Below are 20,421 nucleotides of genomic sequence, written 5' to 3' on the forward strand. Positions count from 1 at the left end.
AACGCCTAACTAAACATTTTTTGGTATCTGGCTGCCCTATGTATATACACTTTTCTCAACTGTGAACGATTCTCTGCAGACAGTTTTTCAACTCACCACATGGTACTGTATAGTCTGGAGGGCCTTGATGGCGGCCCTCCTTTCTAGCCCCTGGACATTGTGTCACTTGCTTTTAGTTTGTCTGACGCAGCATAAACATAATTATGTTTACCCCCTTTACTATGGGCTGCCCTGGTACTGTGACCCATGTCTTTTACTTTTCTGCCGCTGAAGAGATCATTAAGCCGTAGGTGCAGGACTTTGTGCATGAATACAAATATTTTTAAAGCAACAATAATTTACAAGGCAAAACCAGAGGGTAAATTTACGAAGATGGGAGTTCTATTTAAGATGGGATGTTGTCCATAGCAACCAATCAGATTCTACTTCTCATTTATCTAGCACCTTCTAGAAGATAATACCTGGAATCTGATTGGTTGCTATGGGCAACATCCCATCTTAAATAGAACTCCCATCTTAGTAAATTTACCCCCAGGTTGGTTTGGTTACATTTAGCCCCAAATGCTGTTCCTGGCATTACTTTTGTTAACTTGCAATATATTCTTGTATGTCTTGTTTTCTTAATAAAGTGTATAAAAAAATAATAATAATAATAATAAATTCTGAGAATCTGCTTAAGATAAAAGAACAGGCAAACATCTCCTTAAACTATGGCATCTGAGGCTTAGCTAGCAAAGGAAGAAGATGTGCTTCTCCTCTGCTCTCGCAGTTGGGTCGCTGCGGAGGCTATAATCTTGGAATCCTCCTCCCCCAGCTCATCCGTCTGGCCTCCTGTGTATGGTGGAACAGTTGCGGCTTCATTTGACATCCCCTGTGCAGTGCTGGTGTTTTACCTCCGTCCCGCAGCAGCGACTTCGGCTACCAGATCTCCCCAGCATCCTTCTCAGCGGTGCCTCCAGGGGGGAGAACTGGGTCACCTTCCATTCTACCAGACGTGGCATTATGAGGTCTCCCGCGGCTGCCTCCATCTCAGGACTCTAGCTCCGGACGGGCCAGCTGACATTGGCCGGACAGAGGTTGGAGCTTCAGCATGGCGGGGACGCCCGCCGTCATCTTGCTGTGGCTGCGCCTGACGCGGATCACCTGCTCCCGCCTTCACTCTCCACATTAAGAAGGCTGCATGCGTGGGGCACAGCCAACTGTGTGCCGGTCACTGAACTTCTCCCTCCTGCATCTCCCAACGGTGCCCTTCACAATCAAGCCCACAAACAGTGAGTAGCTGCACCCTGGGTTTTAGCACTACCCCCAGTCGCCTGGCTGGTAATCGGAGCAGCAGCACCCTTGAACAGCTCCCGCTGTTGACTAACTTTTGGGGCACAATTACCCAATTTCCCAGCCTCAAATCCCCCTCTCTCTCCCAAAGACTGCCTGTTCCCCTTGGGCCAGTTCAACAGCTGCTAGGTGCGTTAGACGGCACCCTCCGCGCTCAAGGCTTTACCCGACAGTGAAGCCGCGGCCACACTTTCCATCTGGACCCGGCGGTTTGGACACCGCACAGAGACCTCCAGACCACGAACAGCTATTTTGTGGCCGCTGCTCGACCACACGGAACGGTGCTGACCAGTGGGCACTCTTGCAGGGTGCCATTAAGAGGGATACAGGCGGCGGTGACCCCGATGAATGGGCCGTGGATACCTCCGTCCGCCATCTGGGATCCTGAGAGGGGAGCTGAGGCTGATCTCCCTGTCCTATCCAGGACTCAGGCAGCAGAGCAGGGGCATATTGGTAGCTGCAATGGTGGTCTCTGTCTGCAGTAGCTCCGCCCTGGAGAAGTGCACTACAACTTATTTCACAGCCACAGGCATTTCTGTCCGGATCTACTTTCTGGAGAGTCGGGAGAGTGGGACCTACGCAGGTGTGGTCTCTTCTGCTAACAATTCCTTGTTCGATTGCTTCTAGAACCAAGTGGCAACTCCCAGATTTACAGATATTAGTCCAGGGCTGCATGCGGTGCGCCAGTGAACTGTAACTAGAGCAATGTTTATCCTATAAAACATGCTCCGTCCCCTCCTTCACTCTACATGCTGCAATATTTCTCTGTATACTCGTAAGCTTAGAATAATATTGCTCATCCTTATACTCCAAACTTATTACAATTTTACAGCTGATTACGAGATACGCATGTTAAGATTATGCCGCCTAAGTGCCAGAAGGAGCCACCTTCTGTTCACCCAGTGAACTTTTTCAAGTACTCTCCCCCGATTGAGGCCTCTAAGGGCTCAGGGATGCCGGATACTCTACCTAAAATTCACAGGACTTAACTACGTTCTCAAACTAGCCATCCACAGACCCTATGACGGCACCTGATTTGGTCGATGATGCCCCTTTAACTCTGGGCGCTATGAAGCAACTCTTGCCCACCTTTAAGGCTGATATATCTGCTGATTTTAAAGTGGTGTTGCAGTGTTGCCAGCAATCGGTTGACGCTATTGGACAGTGTACAGACCATCTTGAAAACAAGCTGGAGAAAGTGGTGAAATCCCATAATGAGCTAATCACTAGGTACGAGGATTTACAGACTGAGGTCTTGGACCTAAGATGGAAAGCCAGTAACCTGGAGGACAGGTCGGTCCGTAATAATATAAAGATACGGAGTATTCCTGAGTCCGTCTCCAATGCTGATCTTAAGCAATTTCTGACGGACCTGTTTATGAAGCTCCTCCCCACCTTCTCCATTAATTACTTTCTTATTGACAATATTCACCACCTCTCGAAAGCACAAAATGCCCCGAAAGATGTACCAAGGAATACTGATGTGGCTGCATTATTTTCACATTAAGGAGCAAATCCTCCGGATGACTATGCAATCGGATGCCTTGACCTCTACAATGGATGACCTCCAAGTTTTTGGCGACCTATTAGCTGCTACGTTGGCCCTACGTAGGTCTTTCTATCTGGTTACCAAGGCACTACGTAAAGCTGATATACCTTACCGATGGGGTTTTCTGACTAAGCTCATCAGACGGAACGGATCTACCTCCGTGGTCACTTCGCCGGCAGCGGGTACCCAACAGCTGGTCTCTTGGAATATAGAGGGCATTTCTACAAGGGCTCCTCAAAGCCTTAAAGTGGCTCAGGACTGAGCTATTGCTGGTAGTTCAACTTGAAGAAACACAACATCGAGCAGGTCATATGTGCCCACCTGAATGACAGTCTATTAGACTGTTCCATTTATAATATTATGTTATTCCATTTTGTTTCCCTTTTATGTATTCACGAACGTTATGGTAGAATTACTTTTCCTAACAGAGTATTTTTAGATGCCTTTTTTCATAGTGCTTCATATAATTAAATTTGTCCCAATGCGAGGGCGCTCTCAACATAATAGGTTTCTCAGGTATTACCGTATTTTTACTTATTCTTGATTATTGTGTTACCATATATCCTGCACATGTTACTGGGTTTTCTCATGTTCTATTTGCTTGGGTTATTGTGGTCCCGGTGGACATTCTCCTAGGTGTTTCTTTTTATTCTTTTTCTTATTTAGGGGCCAATTATGTGTTTGAGTGTGTAGCTTTGGTTGCTGTGTTTGCCTCCAATATAACACTTAAGCCCACCTACCTCATGTTTTGCTCGCTGCACTAAGTTTATGATCCCTGAACACTGTAACTACCACGCTTTTTGGTAACACTATGACTGCTAGCTGTGGTCCTTTTCATATCACACTAGCCTTAGCTCCCTTTGTTTGTTGTACTCACCAGTTTTCGTATTTTCTGGCTGTTTCTAGGAGCAACGTAGGGTGTCTCCCTTCGCCTTGTCCCCCAGGTGTTGCCTCTCTAGGCAACCTCCAAATGGCCCCCTTGTGGTGCTCCTTTTGTTTTTTTTCTTTATTTAGCCTTTTCCCTTGCTTTATCCCCACAGGTCCCGGTACACACTCTAGGACATATATGTCATCAAATAGCATATTTGTGCGATCTGAATAATAGCTACCTTCCTATGATTCCTAATGGTTAATGTCTTGTCACCGAATGTTAAGGGCTTGAATTCGCCTAACAAACGACGATTGGCCTTAAGTCACTTTGCTAAATGTAAAGCCCATGTGGTTGCTCTGCAGGAAACCCATTTTATAAGTACATCGCCACCAGTTTTCATGAATAACAAGTTCCCATTTTGTTATATGGCCAATGGTCCTAGTAAAAAAGCAGGGGTAGCTATACTGCTATATAACCCCTGTAACTTCTCCTGGGACATGCAAATCACAGTCCGGGAAAGTAGATACCCGATCCTGGTGGGTAGGTTGGGGGATAAACCGGCAACTCTGGCAACAGTATGCGCGCCCAATTCCAAACAAATTCCCTTTTTCAGAAAGTTTATTAAAGTTATTCAGACTTGTAGATCGGGTGCATTATTGCTACTTGGGGATTTCAATATGGTGCTTGATCCATATATAGATTGCTTCTCCTCCCCCCACCATGCCTCTCGAGCACTTCTGACCCATGACCATTCCCATATTTTTAGGAATGTCCTATACAAATACGACCTTTATGATATCTGGTAGGCCAAGAACCCCACCTGTAGGGTTTATACCTTCTTCTCCCCAGTTCATGGCTCCTACTCACAAATGGATCTGGTGCTCTCAGATAAATGGACGCTCCAACAAATTAGAAAGGCTTATATCCTGCCAGTGTCATGGTCTGACCATTCGGAGCTCTCTTTACGTTGGGATGTTGATCGAGTTAACCCCCCGCCCACCCACTCACTGGCGGCTAGGAGAACACCTTTTTTCAAATGTGGAGGCAAAGCAGTCGATTTCCCAAACACTTTCCCTATTTGTAGATACAAATGACCCTGCAGATACTTACCAGTTCACTCACTGGTGTGCTCTCAAGGCGGTTGTCAGAGGTGCAGCTATCCAAGTAGCGGCGCATATTCGTAAAAAACATCTCGTAAAGATCAGGCAGATGTTGAAATGTGTCTTACAGAGCTGGAGTGCCATCTCAAAGTCTCCCCTTCTAATAAAAATATTTATCGGGAATTACTTACTGTTAGGGATGAATTGAATAAATTGACCCTTCAAGAGGTTCATAAGACTTTATTCAAATTGAAACCGAAATTTTATACACAAGGGGACAGGGCAGGCAGAACGCCAGCCAGAAAATTAAGAGGGCAAACCACAAGGGAACGAATGAAGGAGATCGTCAACCTGAATAATGTTAAGGTAACGGAACAGTCCGCAATTGCTGATGCTTTCGCCACTTACTACTCTACCTTTTATAATTTGAGGGATGATTTGTCCACCCGGCAACCTCAGTTCGAATCTATTGTAGCCTTCTTAAATGACATAGATGTCCCTGTCACAGATCCAGATACTCTCCAAGCACCTGAGCAACCTTGGACCCACGAGGAAATAGGTATGGTTATAGATTCCCTCCCGTCGGATAAAGCACGTGGTCCTGATGGGTTCATCAATAATTTTTCTAAATGCTTCAAAGATTCACTAATACCCATCTTAGCGTCAGTCTATAATTGTGCTTCCTCCACTGAGTCCTTTTCAGCAGAAATGTTGGAAGCCTGCATAGTTGCATTCCCAAAACCTGGGAAAAACACCGCTATTATGTCAAACTATCGTCCCATAGCCCTACTCAACTCGGACGTTAAAAATAAGAATTTACTTACCGATAATTCTATTTCTCGGAGTCCGTAGTGGATGCTGGGGTTCCTGAAAGGACCATGGGGAATAGCGGCTCCGCAGGAGACAGGGCACAAAAAGTAAAGCTTTTCCAGATCAGGTGGTGTGCACTGGCTCCTCCCCCTATGACCCTCCTCCAGACTCCAGTTAGGTACTGTGCCCGGACGAGCGTACACAATAAGGGAGGATTTTGAATCCCGGGTAAGACTCATACCAGCCACACCAATCACACCGTACAACTTGTGATCTAAACCCAGTTAACAGTATGATAACAGAGGAGCCTCTGAAAGATGGCTCCCTAAACAATAACCCGAATTAGTTAACAATAACTATGTACAAGTATTGCAGATAATCCGCACTTGGGATGGGCGCCCAGCATCCACTACGGACTCCGAGAAATAGAATTATCGGTAAGTAAATTCTTATTTTCTCTATCGTCCTAGTGGATGCTGGGGTTCCTGAAAGGACCATGGGGATTATACCAAAGCTCCCAAACGGGCGGGAGAGTGCGGATGACTCTGCAGCACCGAATGAGAGAACTCCAGGTCCTCCTTTGCCAGGGTATCAAATTTGTAGAATTTTACAAACGTGTTCTCCCCTGACCACGTAGCTGCTCGGCAGAGTTGTAATGCCGAGACCCCTCGGGCAGCCGCCCAAGATGAGCCCACCTTCTTTGTGGAATGGGCCTTAACAGATTTAGGCTGTGGCAGACCTGCCACAGAATGTGCAAGTTGAATTGTGTTACAAATCCAACGAGCAATCGACTGCTTAGAAGCAGGCGCACCCAACTTGTTGGGTGCATACAGTATAAACAGCGAGTCAGATTTTCTGACTCCAGCCGTCCTTGAAATGTATATTTTTAAAGCTCTGACAACGTCCAACAACTTGGAGTCCTCCAAGTCGCTTGTAGCCGCAGGCACTACAATAGGCTGGTTCAGGTGAAACGCTGATACCACCTTAGGGAGAAAATGCGGACGCGTCCGCAGCTCTGCCCTATCCGAATGGAAAATTAAATAAGGGCTTTTTATAAGATAAAGCCGCCAGTTCAGATACTCTCCTGGCGGACGCCAGGGCCAGTAACATAGTCACTTTCCATGTGAGATATTTCAAATCCACATTTTTTAGTGGTTCAAACCAATGGGATTTGAGGAAATCTAAAACTACATTTAGATCCCACGGTGCCACCGGAGGCACCACAGGAGGCTGTATATGCAGTACTCCTTTGACAAAAGTCTGGACCTCAGGAACTGAGGCCAATTCTTTTTGGAAGAATATTGACAGGGCCGAAATTTGAACCTTAATAGATCCCAATTTGAGACCCATAGACAATCCTGATTGCAGGAAATGTAGGAAACGACCCAGTTGAAATTCCTCCGTCGGAGCACTCCGATCCTCGCACCACGCAACATATTTCCGCCAAATGCGGTGATAATGCTTCGCGGTGACTTCCTTTCTTGCCTTAATCAAGGTAGGAATGACTTCTTCTGGAATGCCTTTTCCTTTTAGGATCTGGCGTTCAACCGCCATGCCGTCAAACGCAGCCGCGGTAAGTCTTGGAATAGACACGGTCCCTGCTGAAGCAGGTCCTGTCTTAGAGGTAGAGGCCACGGATCGTCCGTGACCATCTCTTGAAGTTCCGGGTACCAAGACCTTCTTGGCCAATCCGGAGCCACTAGTATCGTTCTTACTCCGCTTTGCCGTTGAGGCGAGACGCCATCATGTCCACCATTGGTCTTTCCCAACGGTTTATTAGCATGTGGAAAACTTCTGGATGAAGTCCCCACTCTCCCGGGTGAAGATCGTGTCTGCTGAGGAAGTCTGCTTCCCAGTTGTCCACTCCCGGGATGAACACTGCTGACAGTGCTATCACGTGATTCTCCGCCCAGCGAAGGATCCTGGCAGCTTCTGCCATTGCACTCCTGCTTCTTGTGCCGCCCTGTCTGTTTACATGGGCGACTGCCGTGATGTTGTCCGACTGGATCAACACCGGTCTTCCTTGAAGCAGAGGTTCCGCCTGGCTTAGAGCATTGTAGATTGCTCTTAGTTCCAGAATGTTTATGTGAAGAGACTTTTCCAGGCTCGACCACACTCCCTGGAAGTTTCTTCCTTGTGTGACTGCTCCCCAGCCTCTCAGGCTGGCGTCCGTGGTCACCAGGATCCAATCCTGTATGCCGAATCTGCGGCCCTCCAATAGATGAGCCCTCTACAACCACCACAGAAGAGATACCCTTGTCCTTGGAGACAGGGTTATCCGCAGGTGCATCTGAAGATGCGTGCATTGATGTACAGACACCTTTCCTGGTTTTAGGAGATTCCTGACCAGGTCGGATAACTCCTTGGCTTTTTCCTCGGGAAGAAAAACCTTTTTCTGAACCGTGTCCAGAATCATCCCTAGGAACAGCAGACGAGTTGTCGGCATTAATTGGGATTTTGGAATATTCAGAATCCATCCGTGCTGCTTTAGCACCTCTTGAGATATTGCTAATCCCATCTCTAGCTGTTCTCTGGACCTTGCCCTTATTAGGAGATCGTCCAAGTATGGGATAATTAATACGCCTTTTCTTCGAAGAAGAATCATCATCTCGGCCATTACCTTTGTAAAGACCCGAGGTGCCGTGGACAAACCAAACGGCAGCGTCTGAAACTGATAGTGACAGTTTTGTACAACGAACCTGAGGTACCCCTGGTGTGAGGGGTAAATTGGAACGTGGAGATACGCATCCTTGATGTCCAAGGATACCATAAAGTCCCCTTCTTCCAGGTTCGCTATCACTGCTCTGAGTGACTCCATCTTGAACTTGAACTTCTTTATGTACAGGTTCAAGGACTTCAGATTTAGAATAGGCCTTACCGAGCCATCCGGCTTCGGTACCACAAATAGAGTGGAATAATACCCCTTCCCTTGTTGTAGAAGAGGTACCTTGACTATCACCTGCTGAGAGTACAGCTTGTGAATGGCTTCCAAAACCGTCTCCCTTTCGGAAGGGGACGTTGGTAAAGCAGACTTCAGGAAACGGCGAGGTGGATCTGTCTCTAATTCCAACCTGTACCCCTGAGATATTATCTGCAGGATCCAGGGATCTACCTGCGAGTGAGCCCACTGCGCGCTGTAATTTTTGAGACGACCTCCCACCGTCCCCGAGTCCGCTTGAGAAGCCCCAGCGTCATGCTGAGGCTTTTGTAGAAGCCGGGGAGGGCTTCTGTTCCTGGGAAGGAGCTGCCTGTTGCTGTTTCTTCCCTCGACCTCTGCCTCGTGGCAGATATGAATAGCCCTTTGCTCTCTTATTTTTAAAGGAACGAAAGGGCTGCGGTTGAAAAGTCGGTGCCTTTTTCTGTTGGGGAGTGACTTGAGGTAGAAAGGTGGATTTCCCGGCTGTAGCCGTGGCCACCAAATCTGATAGACCGACTCCAAATAACTCCTCCCCTTTATACGGCAAAACTTCCATATGCCGTTTTGAATCCGCATCGCCTGTCCACTGTCGCGTCCATAAAGCTCTTCTGGCCGAAATGGACATAGCACTTACCCGTGATGCCAGTGTGCAGATATCCCTCTGTGCATCACGCATATAAAGAAATGCATCCTTTATTTGTTCTAACGACAGTAAAATATTGTCCCTGTCCAGGGTATCAATATTTTCAATCAGGGACTCTGACCAAACTACCCCAGCACTGCACATCCAGGCAGTCGCTATAGCTGGTCGTAGTATAACACCTGCATGTGTGTATATACTTTTTTGGATATTTTCCATCCTCCTATCTGATGGATCTTTAAGTGCGGCCGTCTCAGGAGAAGGTAACGCCACTTGTTTTGATAAGCGTGTTAGCGCCTTGTCCACCCTAGGAGGTGTTTCCCAGCGCTCCCTAACCTCTGGCGGGAAAGGGTATAATGCCAATAATTTCTTTGAAATTATCAGCTTTTTATCAGGGGCAACCCACGCTTCATCACACACGTCATTTAATTCTTCTGATTCAGGAAAAACTATAGGTAGTTTTTTCACACCCCACATAATACCCTGTTTAGTGGTACCTGTAGTATCAGCTAAATGTAACGCCTCCTTCATTGCCAAAATCATATAACGTGTGGCCCTACTGGAAAATACGGTTGATTCGTCACCGTCACCACTGGAATCAGTGCCTGTGTCTGGGTCTGTGTCGACCGACTGAGGCAAAGGGCGTTTTACAGCCCCTGACGGTGTTTGAGGCGCCTGGACAGGCACTAATTGATTGTCCGGCCGCCTCATGTCGTCAAACGACTGCTTTAGCGTGTTGACACTATCCCGTAATTCCATAAATAAAGGCATCCATTCTGGTGTCGACCCCCTAGGAGGTGACATCCCCATATTTGGCAATTGCTCCGCCTCCACACCAATATCGTCCTCATACATGTCGACACACACGTACCGACACACAGCAGACACACAGGGAATGCTCTAAACGAAGACAGGACCCACTAGCCCTTTGGGGAGACAGAGGGAGAGTCTGCCAGCACACACCAAAAAGCGCTATATATGACAGGGATAGCCTTATAATAAGTGCTCCCTTATAGCTGCTTTATATATATCAAGATATTGCCATTAAATTTGCCCCCCCCTCTCTGTTTTACCCTGTTTCTGTAGTGCAGTGCAGGGGAGAGACCTGGGAGCCGTCCTGACCAGCGGAGCTGTGAGAGGAAATGGCGCCGTGTGCTGAGGAGATAGGCCCCGCCCCTTTTTCGGCGGGCTCGTCTCCCGCTATTTTGTGAATACAGGCAGGGGTTAAATATCTCCATATAGCCTCTGGGGGCTATATGTGAGGTATTTTTAGCCTTTATATAGGTTTACATTTGCCTCCCAGGGCGCCCCCCCCCAGCGCCCTGCACCCTCAGTGACTGCGTGTGAAGTGTGCTGAGAGGAAAATGGCGCACAGCTGCAGTGCTGTGCGCTACCTTTAGAAGACTGCAGGAGTCTTCAGCCGCCGATTCTGGACCTCTTCTTACTTCAGCATCTGCAAGGGGGCCGGCGGCGCGGCTCCGGTGACCATCCAGGCTGTACCTGTGATCGTCCCTCTGGAGCTGATGTCCAGTAGCCAAGAAGCCAATCCATCCTGCACGCAGGTGAGTTCACTTCTTCTCCCCTCTGTCCCTCGTTGCAGTGATCCTGTTGCCAGCAGGAATCACTGTAAAATAAAAAACCTAAGCTAAACTTTCTCTAAGCAGCTCTTTATGAGAGCCACCTAGAATTGCACCCTTCTCGGCCGGGCACAAAAATCTAACTGGAGTCTGGAGGAGGGTCATAGGGGGAGGAGCCAGTGCACACCACCTGATCTGGAAAAGCTTTACTTTTTGTGCCCTGTCTCCTGCGGAGCCGCTATTCCCCATGGTCCTTTCAGGAACCCCAGCATCCACTAGGACGATAGAGAAATCTACGCAAAACTCATCGCGAACAGACTCAATCCTCTGCTCCCATTTCTCCTACATCAAGATCAGGTGGGCTTTGTACCTGGTTGGCAATTTTCCGATAACACCAGGGGGTTATTAATGTCTTGGATGCCTTCTCCGCTTCTGCTGAACCCCTTCTATTGCTTTCGTTGGATGCGGAGAAGGCATTTGACCGCTTACATTGGGGATACCTCCAGGAGGTGTTGCGTAAATTTGGATTTACTTGTAAAGTACTCACCTCTATCCTAGTGCTCTATTCTAATCCGTCGGCACGGGTGTATGGGAACGGAATGCTCTCTCCAAGCTTCTAGATTTCCAATGGTACGCGCCAAGGCTGCCCCTTATCCCATTAGTTTTGGCCCTAGCTATCGAACACCTTGCCAAACAAATAAGATCCACTGATTCGATAAAAGGCACAGAATTTTTTGGGAAACCATACAAGGTCTGCTTATTTGCGGACAATGTTCTCCTCATATTAACGGATCCAGCCACGTCCTTACAAAGTCTACATGACTTTTTAGACAAGTATTCCAAGGTGTCCTATTATAAATTGAACAACACTAAAACGGAAGCACTCCCAGTAAAGTTTTCCCCTCCCCTACTGCACACGCTGAAAGCCACTTATTCGTATGCCTGGAAGGATAGTAGTCTTAAATATCTCAGGGTCCAGATCACACCAAAGGCGGCAGATCTGATTTTGGCTAATTATCCCCCCTTATTATGTAAGCTCACCCAATTGACCTCTGACTGGATGATGCAACATGTATCATGGATGGTGCGCATAGCAGCCCTAAAAATTATGATTCTCCCCAAACTTGCGTATTTGTTTAGAACGATCCCAATACTCCTACCACATTAGCTATTGTCCAAATTTTCATCTCTTTGCACTAAATATGTCTGGTAAGACGCAGAGGTAAGGTAAGGTGAGGTAAGACGCAGAGATTAGCCCGAAAGACGATGTCCCTTCCTAAAACGGAGGGGGACTTGGCGTATTTGGACTTACACTCCTATCAATTAGCGTGTATTTTTTCCCAGATGGGAGCATGGTTTTCAAGGGATGACTCCAGGACATGGGTCCAGCTAGTACGAGGATTGTTGTCCCCATTCCCCCTCAGACATTCTGTCGCACCCAGCCAAACGAAGGCAAACTGCTGACCGCTAAATCACTCATGGTACAGTCTGCTCGGAACGCATGGTTAGAATTAGTACCAAAATTGGATACTGTTTCCCTTCCTCCCTCTGACCTTACACTAAAGAGTTTAGCTTGTCTAATTCCAGATCTAAGGTTTGACACTTGGATGTCCCAAGGGATTTTATCTCTTAATGAGGTTATTGCAAATGGGTCTTTACTTCCATTTGCCCAAATCCAATCTCAGTTTTCCCTATCCCATAAGGAATTTTACAAGTATTTACAACTGAGACATTGGTTGATGGAAGTTACGCAGCCCCCCCCCCATAGACTATCCCCTCTACCTAAACTCATTTAAGAACGATTCAGTAAACAGGATGGCAGAGGGGGCATATCTTGATGGTACAACCTTATCATTACCTCTCACTCTTCACAGAAATATCCTTCCCAGATAAAATGGGAGGTAGAACTAGGGAGTATAGTCTCAGAGGAGGAATGGAAATTAGACACTCGAAAGCATGTTTGACAAACTAAATGTATATCCCATGTGGAATTGTTCTAAAAACTTTTGCACAGTCTATATTTCACCACCGCACGCATTGTGAAACATTCTATTTCTAATTTGTCTTGGCGCAACTGTGGCAAGGTGGGTACGCTATACCATATCTTCTTGGACTGTTCTACCCTTGTTGGCCTTTGGAATTCTGTGTTTGCTCCTACTGCTAAAGTTTTGGCATTCTATGTAGCCCCACAACCAAAATTGGATATCCTCCATTTATATTGTGGTGATCTCTAACCTAGTGATCAATAGACATTGGGCCAGATACTCGTATCAACGAAATTACTGATTGCTCGCCATTAGTGGACGCCTACGATCCCGACAATTGAAGCTGTTGAAAATGCTATACAATTCGTTACAATACAATGCGTTGGTTTTCCTGGAGCAATTATAGGAAGCTTAGATCTCCTGCTTTAATTGATAACTCGCTGTTACTAAACTCAGCTGCCTCCTAATCTATGATTCCACATGTTCTTCTGTCATTGTATCTGAGCTGACTGCATGTTGCATTTTTGTACTGTGACTATTTGCCATGTTGACGTGTGCAGCTAGCCTAAAGTTCACTATCGCCTGTCGATTTTTGTACCTTGTATAGCTATATTTAACACTGTGTGTACCCCCATTTCCCTCCTCCTTTTTCCTTTTTGTAACCCCCCCTTTTATTTTCTCTACGTTTAAATGCAAAATCCCAATAAAAATCCAATATTAAAAAACAAAAACAAAACTATGGCATCTGTACTGGAGGGCCACGGCCACCTCCTTCTGTAAATCTACATGCAAAAAAGGCTTGACAGGATACTGGGATCACTGCAGTTCAAAAGTGGGTGGATGGAGAGCTACTGTTCACTTACATGAAGTTTACAGCACTCAGAACAACTCCAAATGTCATATGTACCACTCCTAGAATAATGGACATCTTCATCTTAAAAGAATTCAGGAAAGTGAGGCGGTTTGTGGCCAAATTCCATATCTAGAGGAAAAGGATTAAGAGTCAGAAAATCCCATAAAAGTCATTAAAAAAATGAACTACATAAAAGAATACTAAATAGCATATAAATGGCTATCAAATGTACATTCTTAATTGGATGGAGGTTGAAATTTAAATTTAGAAGTGTATGCAACATGGTGATGGATTATATTCACTGGTAATTAATCTTCTCCTTGAATACTTCAATGGCAGCTCTGACAATGAGTTAGCTTTATTCTAGATAGGTAGGTCTAGGTAGTTTAAAAACATACCCCCTGACCGTATATAATTGAGCTCCTCCTCTTTCCCTTTGCCTTCAAATAACTCCTCAAGCAGTATCTAAAAAGGGACATCTGTAACATGAGTGGGAAACCCGGGCTGCCATGAAGCATTTAGAACAAAAACTATTATAAAGTAAATGTATTCCCTTGTTTTCTCTTTCAATGATCCATGGCAGCCCTTACAATGGATGTTCCGAAGCGAAACCATAGATGGGGCAACAAAAAAATATTAAGCCAAATATGCTGTAAACATCAAACGTTTATATAATGGGCCCTAAACACTGGCAGATAACACTGCACGATATGAACGTTCTCGTTCATTAATGAACTAGAACTCGTTCATACCGTGCAGTGTGTAGGCACCAACGATGAGCGGCCCCACGCTCGTTCATTGTTGGTGCCCCGTCGCTTATGCATGCAGGCCAATATGGACGAGATTGTCCATATTAGCATGCATTGCTATGGCGCCGGGTGTAGGGGGGAGTGAAGTAACTTCACTCCCCCCCATGCCGCCGGGTCACCCATCTGCCGTATCGGTAGTCGGGCAGCTCAGCGGCGGGTCGGCCAGTCTGTAGGGCCCTTAAGTGTGGAGAACATGTTTGCCAAAGTCAGTAGAGGATAAAATATCTAACTAGGGGGTACATTTTTTTAGTAAGATGGCAGTTCTATTTACGATGAGATGTTGCCGAGAGCAACCAAATTCTACTTTGCATTTATCTAGCACCTTCTAGAAGATAATAGCTGGGTCTTTCCACATAAAATCACCCCCCAAAAAATTGAAATGTCCACCACCCATCTCAGATTTTTACATATTTTTTTTTTAGTTAACAGAGGATGTCAAAACAACGGTTTCTGCCAAATATCTTGACTGTCTGACAATTTGTTTATTAAATATTGATTTTTCACTTAATTATATTTACTAATCGCAGCTTCTTTATCCAGTTTATTTGAAGTATCACGGTTGTTTATTAAGTATTCACCATAAAATTTGGACCCCTAAGGTAACTCATCCTCCCGAATCTAAAAATCCAAACCAAATTACTTTATCTGCTTTATGTTTCGAGTTATGGTAAAAACGCACGTTTTTCGAAAAGATTTAAAAACGCTAGCTTCAATCAACATTAGAGATCTCAATTTTTGTTAGTGCTTAACAGAGGTATACATTATTACCACACACAAAATCAGCATGGTACTCTGTTTCATAGTGGAGAAAAAAAAATTATGACGTTGACGCTCAATTACTGATGTACCGCATACATAATTAACACAAGAAACCATGAAATGTAAAAACGTAAACATAACTTGAGTCCATAACTTACGTTGAGTCAACAATCACATTATCTTGCCCTTGTTTGGAACCTGTTATAATGGTCTGTCATTTTCTTTACAGTGTCAACAGACAGTGCCTTGCAATACTTCTTTGGATAATGGGCACTTCTGTTACACAGGGGATGTGAATAAAAAGAATAAAACACTGAAGGCCAGGACAACACATTTGTTGATTGGTTTCGTGTCATGAAGCGTACCAGCACATCTTGTTTCTCCTCATTATGTTGAATGATATACTCAATATACCAGATGTTATCATACACCGCTGCTATGTATGTTCCAGGTTGCAGATTATTTTGTCTACATTTTTTGTGACTATGGTCATAGTGACACTAAAGGGGTTATGCAATTAGCCATGATAAATTAACTTGGCTAATTGTCCAGCGGGGGCTATCCAATTAGCCCCGTAAAGGCGCGGCTCGCGCTTATTTAATCAATATTTAATAAACAAATTGTCAGACAGTCAAAATATTTGTCAGAATTTTTTTTATTGACATCCTCTCTTAACCAAAATAAATGAATAAAAATCTGAGATGGGTGGTTGCCACATCTGGTTGAACGGACATGGAATGACCAAGCTGGAATCTGATTGGCTGCTATGGGCAATATCCCATCTTCAATAGAACTCTAGGTATCTGGCTTACTGCCTTACAAAGCTCTGTCCCACAGGCCTGAGCCTTCTTCATCCAAGAGGTTACCACAGCTTGAGTAGAGTGCTCTAAGTAGGAGGGTATTCTGATGCTGCTTTCGCACTATACTTCATATGCACAAGTAAAGCTACACCGGGTAAGATTAGTGCCTCCACCACCGCTATTGGCACTTATAAACTTTGGATCTCATAATTTCAATTTAACTAAGGTACTGGTATCAAGCTGCATTGCCATCTATCAAACACCTTATAATTACCATTCCAACTTGGAGGAATATTAAGTCTTAAGCTGTAGCGCATTATAATGACAGAAGGCACTTTTCATCAAGTTTAAAAACTAAATTTATTACACTGATACAAGGTATTTCTCTTACGTCCTTGGGTATACTGGGAATCCATTTAGTACCATGGGGTATAGACGGGTCCACTAGGAGCCTTGGGCACTTTTAAGAATTTGATAGAGTGCGCTGGCTCCTTCCCCTATGCCCCTCCTACCAGACTCAGTTTAGAAAATGTGCCCGGAGGAGCCGGTCACGCTTATGGAAGTCCTGAAGAGTTTTCTGCATTTATTTTATATGCTTGTTATTTTTAGGCAGGACTGGATGGCACCAGCCTGCCTGCTTTGTGGGACTTGGGTGGGGTGGGGGGTAATGGTGGTACGCCCCAACCTCTTGAAGGGTTAATGGTCCCGTTCCCCGCTGACAGGACACTAGCTCCTGAGGGAACTATTCGCAAGCACCATCATGGCAAGCGTACATTCCCACAGCACGCCGCCACACCTAACAGAGCCAGAAGATATAGGAGTGGTGAATACTAAGCTGGCATCCCGGTTATCAGGTCACCGGCCATTAGGGCGGCATGAGGGTACGGAGACGCCAACCCAGATCCTGGTGCATCTGTGCATTTGCCTTCTGGGGAAAATAGTGGCCTCTTACGAGGCGCTTCAGTACCGAAGGTTTCATGCAAGGCCCTTCCAGCTGGATCTGTTGGACAAATGGTCCGGATCGCATCTTCATATGCACCAGAGGATCTGTCTGTTGCCAAGAGCCAGAATCTCCTTTCTGTGGTGGCTACAGACTTCTCACCTCGTCGAGGGTCGGAATTCAGAAATGGATTCTGCTAACCACAGACGCAAGCCTCAGAGGTTGGAGAGCAGTCACCCAGGGGGTGCAGTTTCAAGGAAGATGGTCAAATTGGGAAGTTGTCCTTCCAATAAACATCTTGGAACTCAGGGCCATATACAACGCCCTTCTACAGGCCTCATCTGTACTTTGGAATCAGACCATCAAAGTCCAGTCGGACAATGTAACGGCGGTAACTTACATAAACCGACAGGGCGGAACGAAAAGCAGAGCAGCAATGTCAGAGGTGTCAAGAATTCTCCTCTGGATGGAAAAACACGCCGTGGCATTGTCGGCGGTCTTCATTCCAGGAGTAGACAACTGGGAAGCAGACTTCCTCAGCACACACGACCTGCACCCGGGGGAGTGGGACCTCCACCCGGAGGTGTTCCGGGAGTTGACACGTCGGTGGGGATATCCACAGATCGACATGATGGCCTCTCGACTCAACAAGAGGCTCAAGCGGTATTGTTTCAGGTCGAGAGACCCACAGGCAGTGGCGGTAGATGCTCTGACAACTCCATGGGTCTACAAGCTGGTGTACGTGTTTCCTCCACTTCCTCTGATCCCAAGAATTCTAGGGAGAATAAAAAGGGAAAAGGTTCAAGCAATCCTCATTGCTCCAGACTGGCCTCGAAGGGCTGGTATGCGGATCTTCTCGGAATGCTGATCGAAGATCCGTGGCCTCTACCTCTTCGTAAGGACCTTCTGCAACAGGGCCCGTTCGTCTATCAAGACTTACAGCGGCTACGTTTAACAGCATGGAAGTTGAACGGCTGATTCTAGCCAGGAGAGGTACTCCTGACAAGGTCATCCCGACTATGCTCCAAGCCAGGAAGGGGGTAACATCTAAACATTACCACTGTATATGAAAGTAGTAGGTCTCTTGGTGTGAGGGCAGACAATATTCTGCGGTGGAATTTCATCTTGGACGTCGGGGGTGGAAGTGGGTCTACGCCTAGGCTCAATTAAAGTCCAGATTTCGGACTTGTCTATTTACTTTAAGAAACAATTGGCTTCTCTCCCTGAGGTCCAGATGTTCTTGAAAGGTGTTCTGCACATCCGTTACAGGAGGTTGATGTAAAGTACCTTACGTGGAAGACCGTCACACTGCTGGCCTTGGCTTCAGCAAGACGTGTGTCAGAGCTAGGGGCATTGTCTCACAAGACCCCCTACTTAATTTTCCATGAGGACAGAGTGGAACTCAGAACTCGTCATCAATTTCTTCCTAAGGTGGTGTCCGCGTTTCACATCAACCAACCTATTGTGGTTCTGGCTGTTACGGACACCTCTACAACTTCAAGTCTTTGGATGTTGTGAGGGCTTTGAAGGTGTACGTAAAGAGGACAGCTCGTCACAGGAAATCCGACTCGCTGTTCGTTCTCTATGATCCCAATAAAATTGGGTGTCCTGCTTCAAAGCAGTCTATTGCACGCTGGATCAGGCTCACTATCCAGCATACTTATTCCACGACAGGATTGCCGGTTCCAAAATCTGTACAGGCCTACTCTACTTTCTTGGGTGGCTGACCGGGGTGTCTCGGCTTTACAGCTCTGCCGAGCAGCTACTTGCTAAGGTTCGAAAACGTTTGCAAAGTTTTACAAGTTCGATACTTTGGCCTCTGAGGACCTTCAGTTTGGTCAATCAGTTCTGCAGGAACATCAGCACTCTCCCACCCGGTTTGGAAGCTTCATGGTAATAAATGGATTTCCAGTATCCCCAAGGACGTAAGAGAAAATAGGATTTTAATTACATATCGGTAAATCCTTTTCTCGTAGGGGCGAAGAGCTTTAGGTCAACATTTAACAGGGAAATGGGCCTATAGCTGGAGCATTGGGCCGGGTCCTTACCCTCTTTAGGGATCACCATAATGTGTGCAAGCATAGACTGGGGAGAGAAGGGGGACTGGTCCGAGACCTGATTAAAGGCTCTAAGCATCAGTGGTAACAAAACATCTCCAAATGTCTTATAATATGCTAACAAGAAACCGTCAGGACCCGGTCTCTTGCCATTAGGGGTTGTTTTAATAGCTTCCTCAAGCTCCGAAATAGTGTAGGGGGTCTCGAGTGATTCGACTTCCTCTGGTGTAAGTGTGGGGAAATTAATTTCACATAGGAACTCAGCAATAGAGGCCTTACGTGAGAGGTCAAGCCCGGCCTCAGTAGAACCTCTGAGATTATATAACTCGGTGTAATAACGTCGGAAGGCTGCCGCTATCTCTGCCGTGGTATTCTGTGTTGTGCCAGTATGTGATTTAACTTTGGATATAAAAGATGCTGCCCGCTGAGCCTGGAGTGCCCGCGCCAGCAGCTTCCCAGGTTTATTCCCCCATAGAAAATAACTACTACGGCATTTTCTCGCCTCCAATTTCAGTCTATGAGACATAAGCGAGTCCAGTTCCTACCGAGCCAATAATAAAGGCTGAAGGGTATCATCTGACAAGGCGGATTTGTGGAGAAGTTCTAAGGCTTGAATTTTTTTAATCAAAGCCACCCGTGCCGCCATGTGTTGTTTTTTCCTTTGAGCCCCCAATTGTATGAGTTTGCCCCATATAAAGCATTTGTGGGCCTCCCAGACTACCACTTTAGAGATCTCGACAGTGTAGTTAACGGCAATATACTCAGTTATAGCTTCCTTAATCTGCTGCTTACAATAAGGATCCTGAAGAATCAGCTCGTTCAATCTCCACGTGTAAGAATTTAGGCGTGGAGGGGACAAACGAACCCCCAAAGAAACTGGAGCATGATCAGCCCAGGATATGTTACCCACAGCAGAGACCTCAGCCAAGTGTAAAAACCTATAAGGGATAAATAAGTAGTCAATCCTAGTGTAAGTGTTGTGCGGGTGTGAGTAGAAAGTGAAGTCACAAGTAGAGGGGTGTTGTATCTTCCATACATCAATGAGTTGGAAGTTATGGAGAATTATCCGGACCCTGCGATGGAGTTTATCAGAGTACCTGGGCGAGGGGTTAGAGGAGTCTAAACGAGGTTCTAGGGACCAATTTAAGTCCCTGCCAAAGAGCAAAATTCCGTTAATATGGGGCTGGGCTAGGGTAAGGACCCTTTCTAAAAAGGCCGGTTGTACCTTATTCGGGGCATAGATGTTTAGAAAGGTGAGAGCCCTATTGGCCACATTGCAAGTAATAAGCAGAGCCCTGCCGGGAATAAGTTGATGGCATACAACATCAGCAAGGGCAACGTGTTTGGCAAACAATATTGCTACATCTAAGGTTTTACCTTCAGTATTATTAGAATAATAACCTGTAGGGAAGTCCCTATTCC

At 46.0% G+C, this 20,421-nt stretch overlaps 1 protein-coding gene across 1 annotated transcript in view; it reads right to left on the reverse strand.

Moving 5' to 3' along the window:
• ATP6V0A2 (ATPase H+ transporting V0 subunit a2) overlaps positions 1–20,421 on the reverse strand; it is a 182,818-nt gene that overhangs the window by 32,523 nt on the left and 129,874 nt on the right. Inside the window, exon 14 of the mRNA XM_063964483.1 lies at positions 13,645–13,763. Coding sequence (XP_063820553.1) covers positions 13,645–13,763 — 119 coding nt within the window. The remainder of the gene's footprint in view (positions 1–13,644; positions 13,764–20,421) is intronic.

This window comes from Pseudophryne corroboree, chromosome 1, assembly GCF_028390025.1.
Source record: "Pseudophryne corroboree isolate aPseCor3 chromosome 1, aPseCor3.hap2, whole genome shotgun sequence".
Taxonomy (NCBI): domain Eukaryota; kingdom Metazoa; phylum Chordata; class Amphibia; order Anura; family Myobatrachidae; genus Pseudophryne; species Pseudophryne corroboree.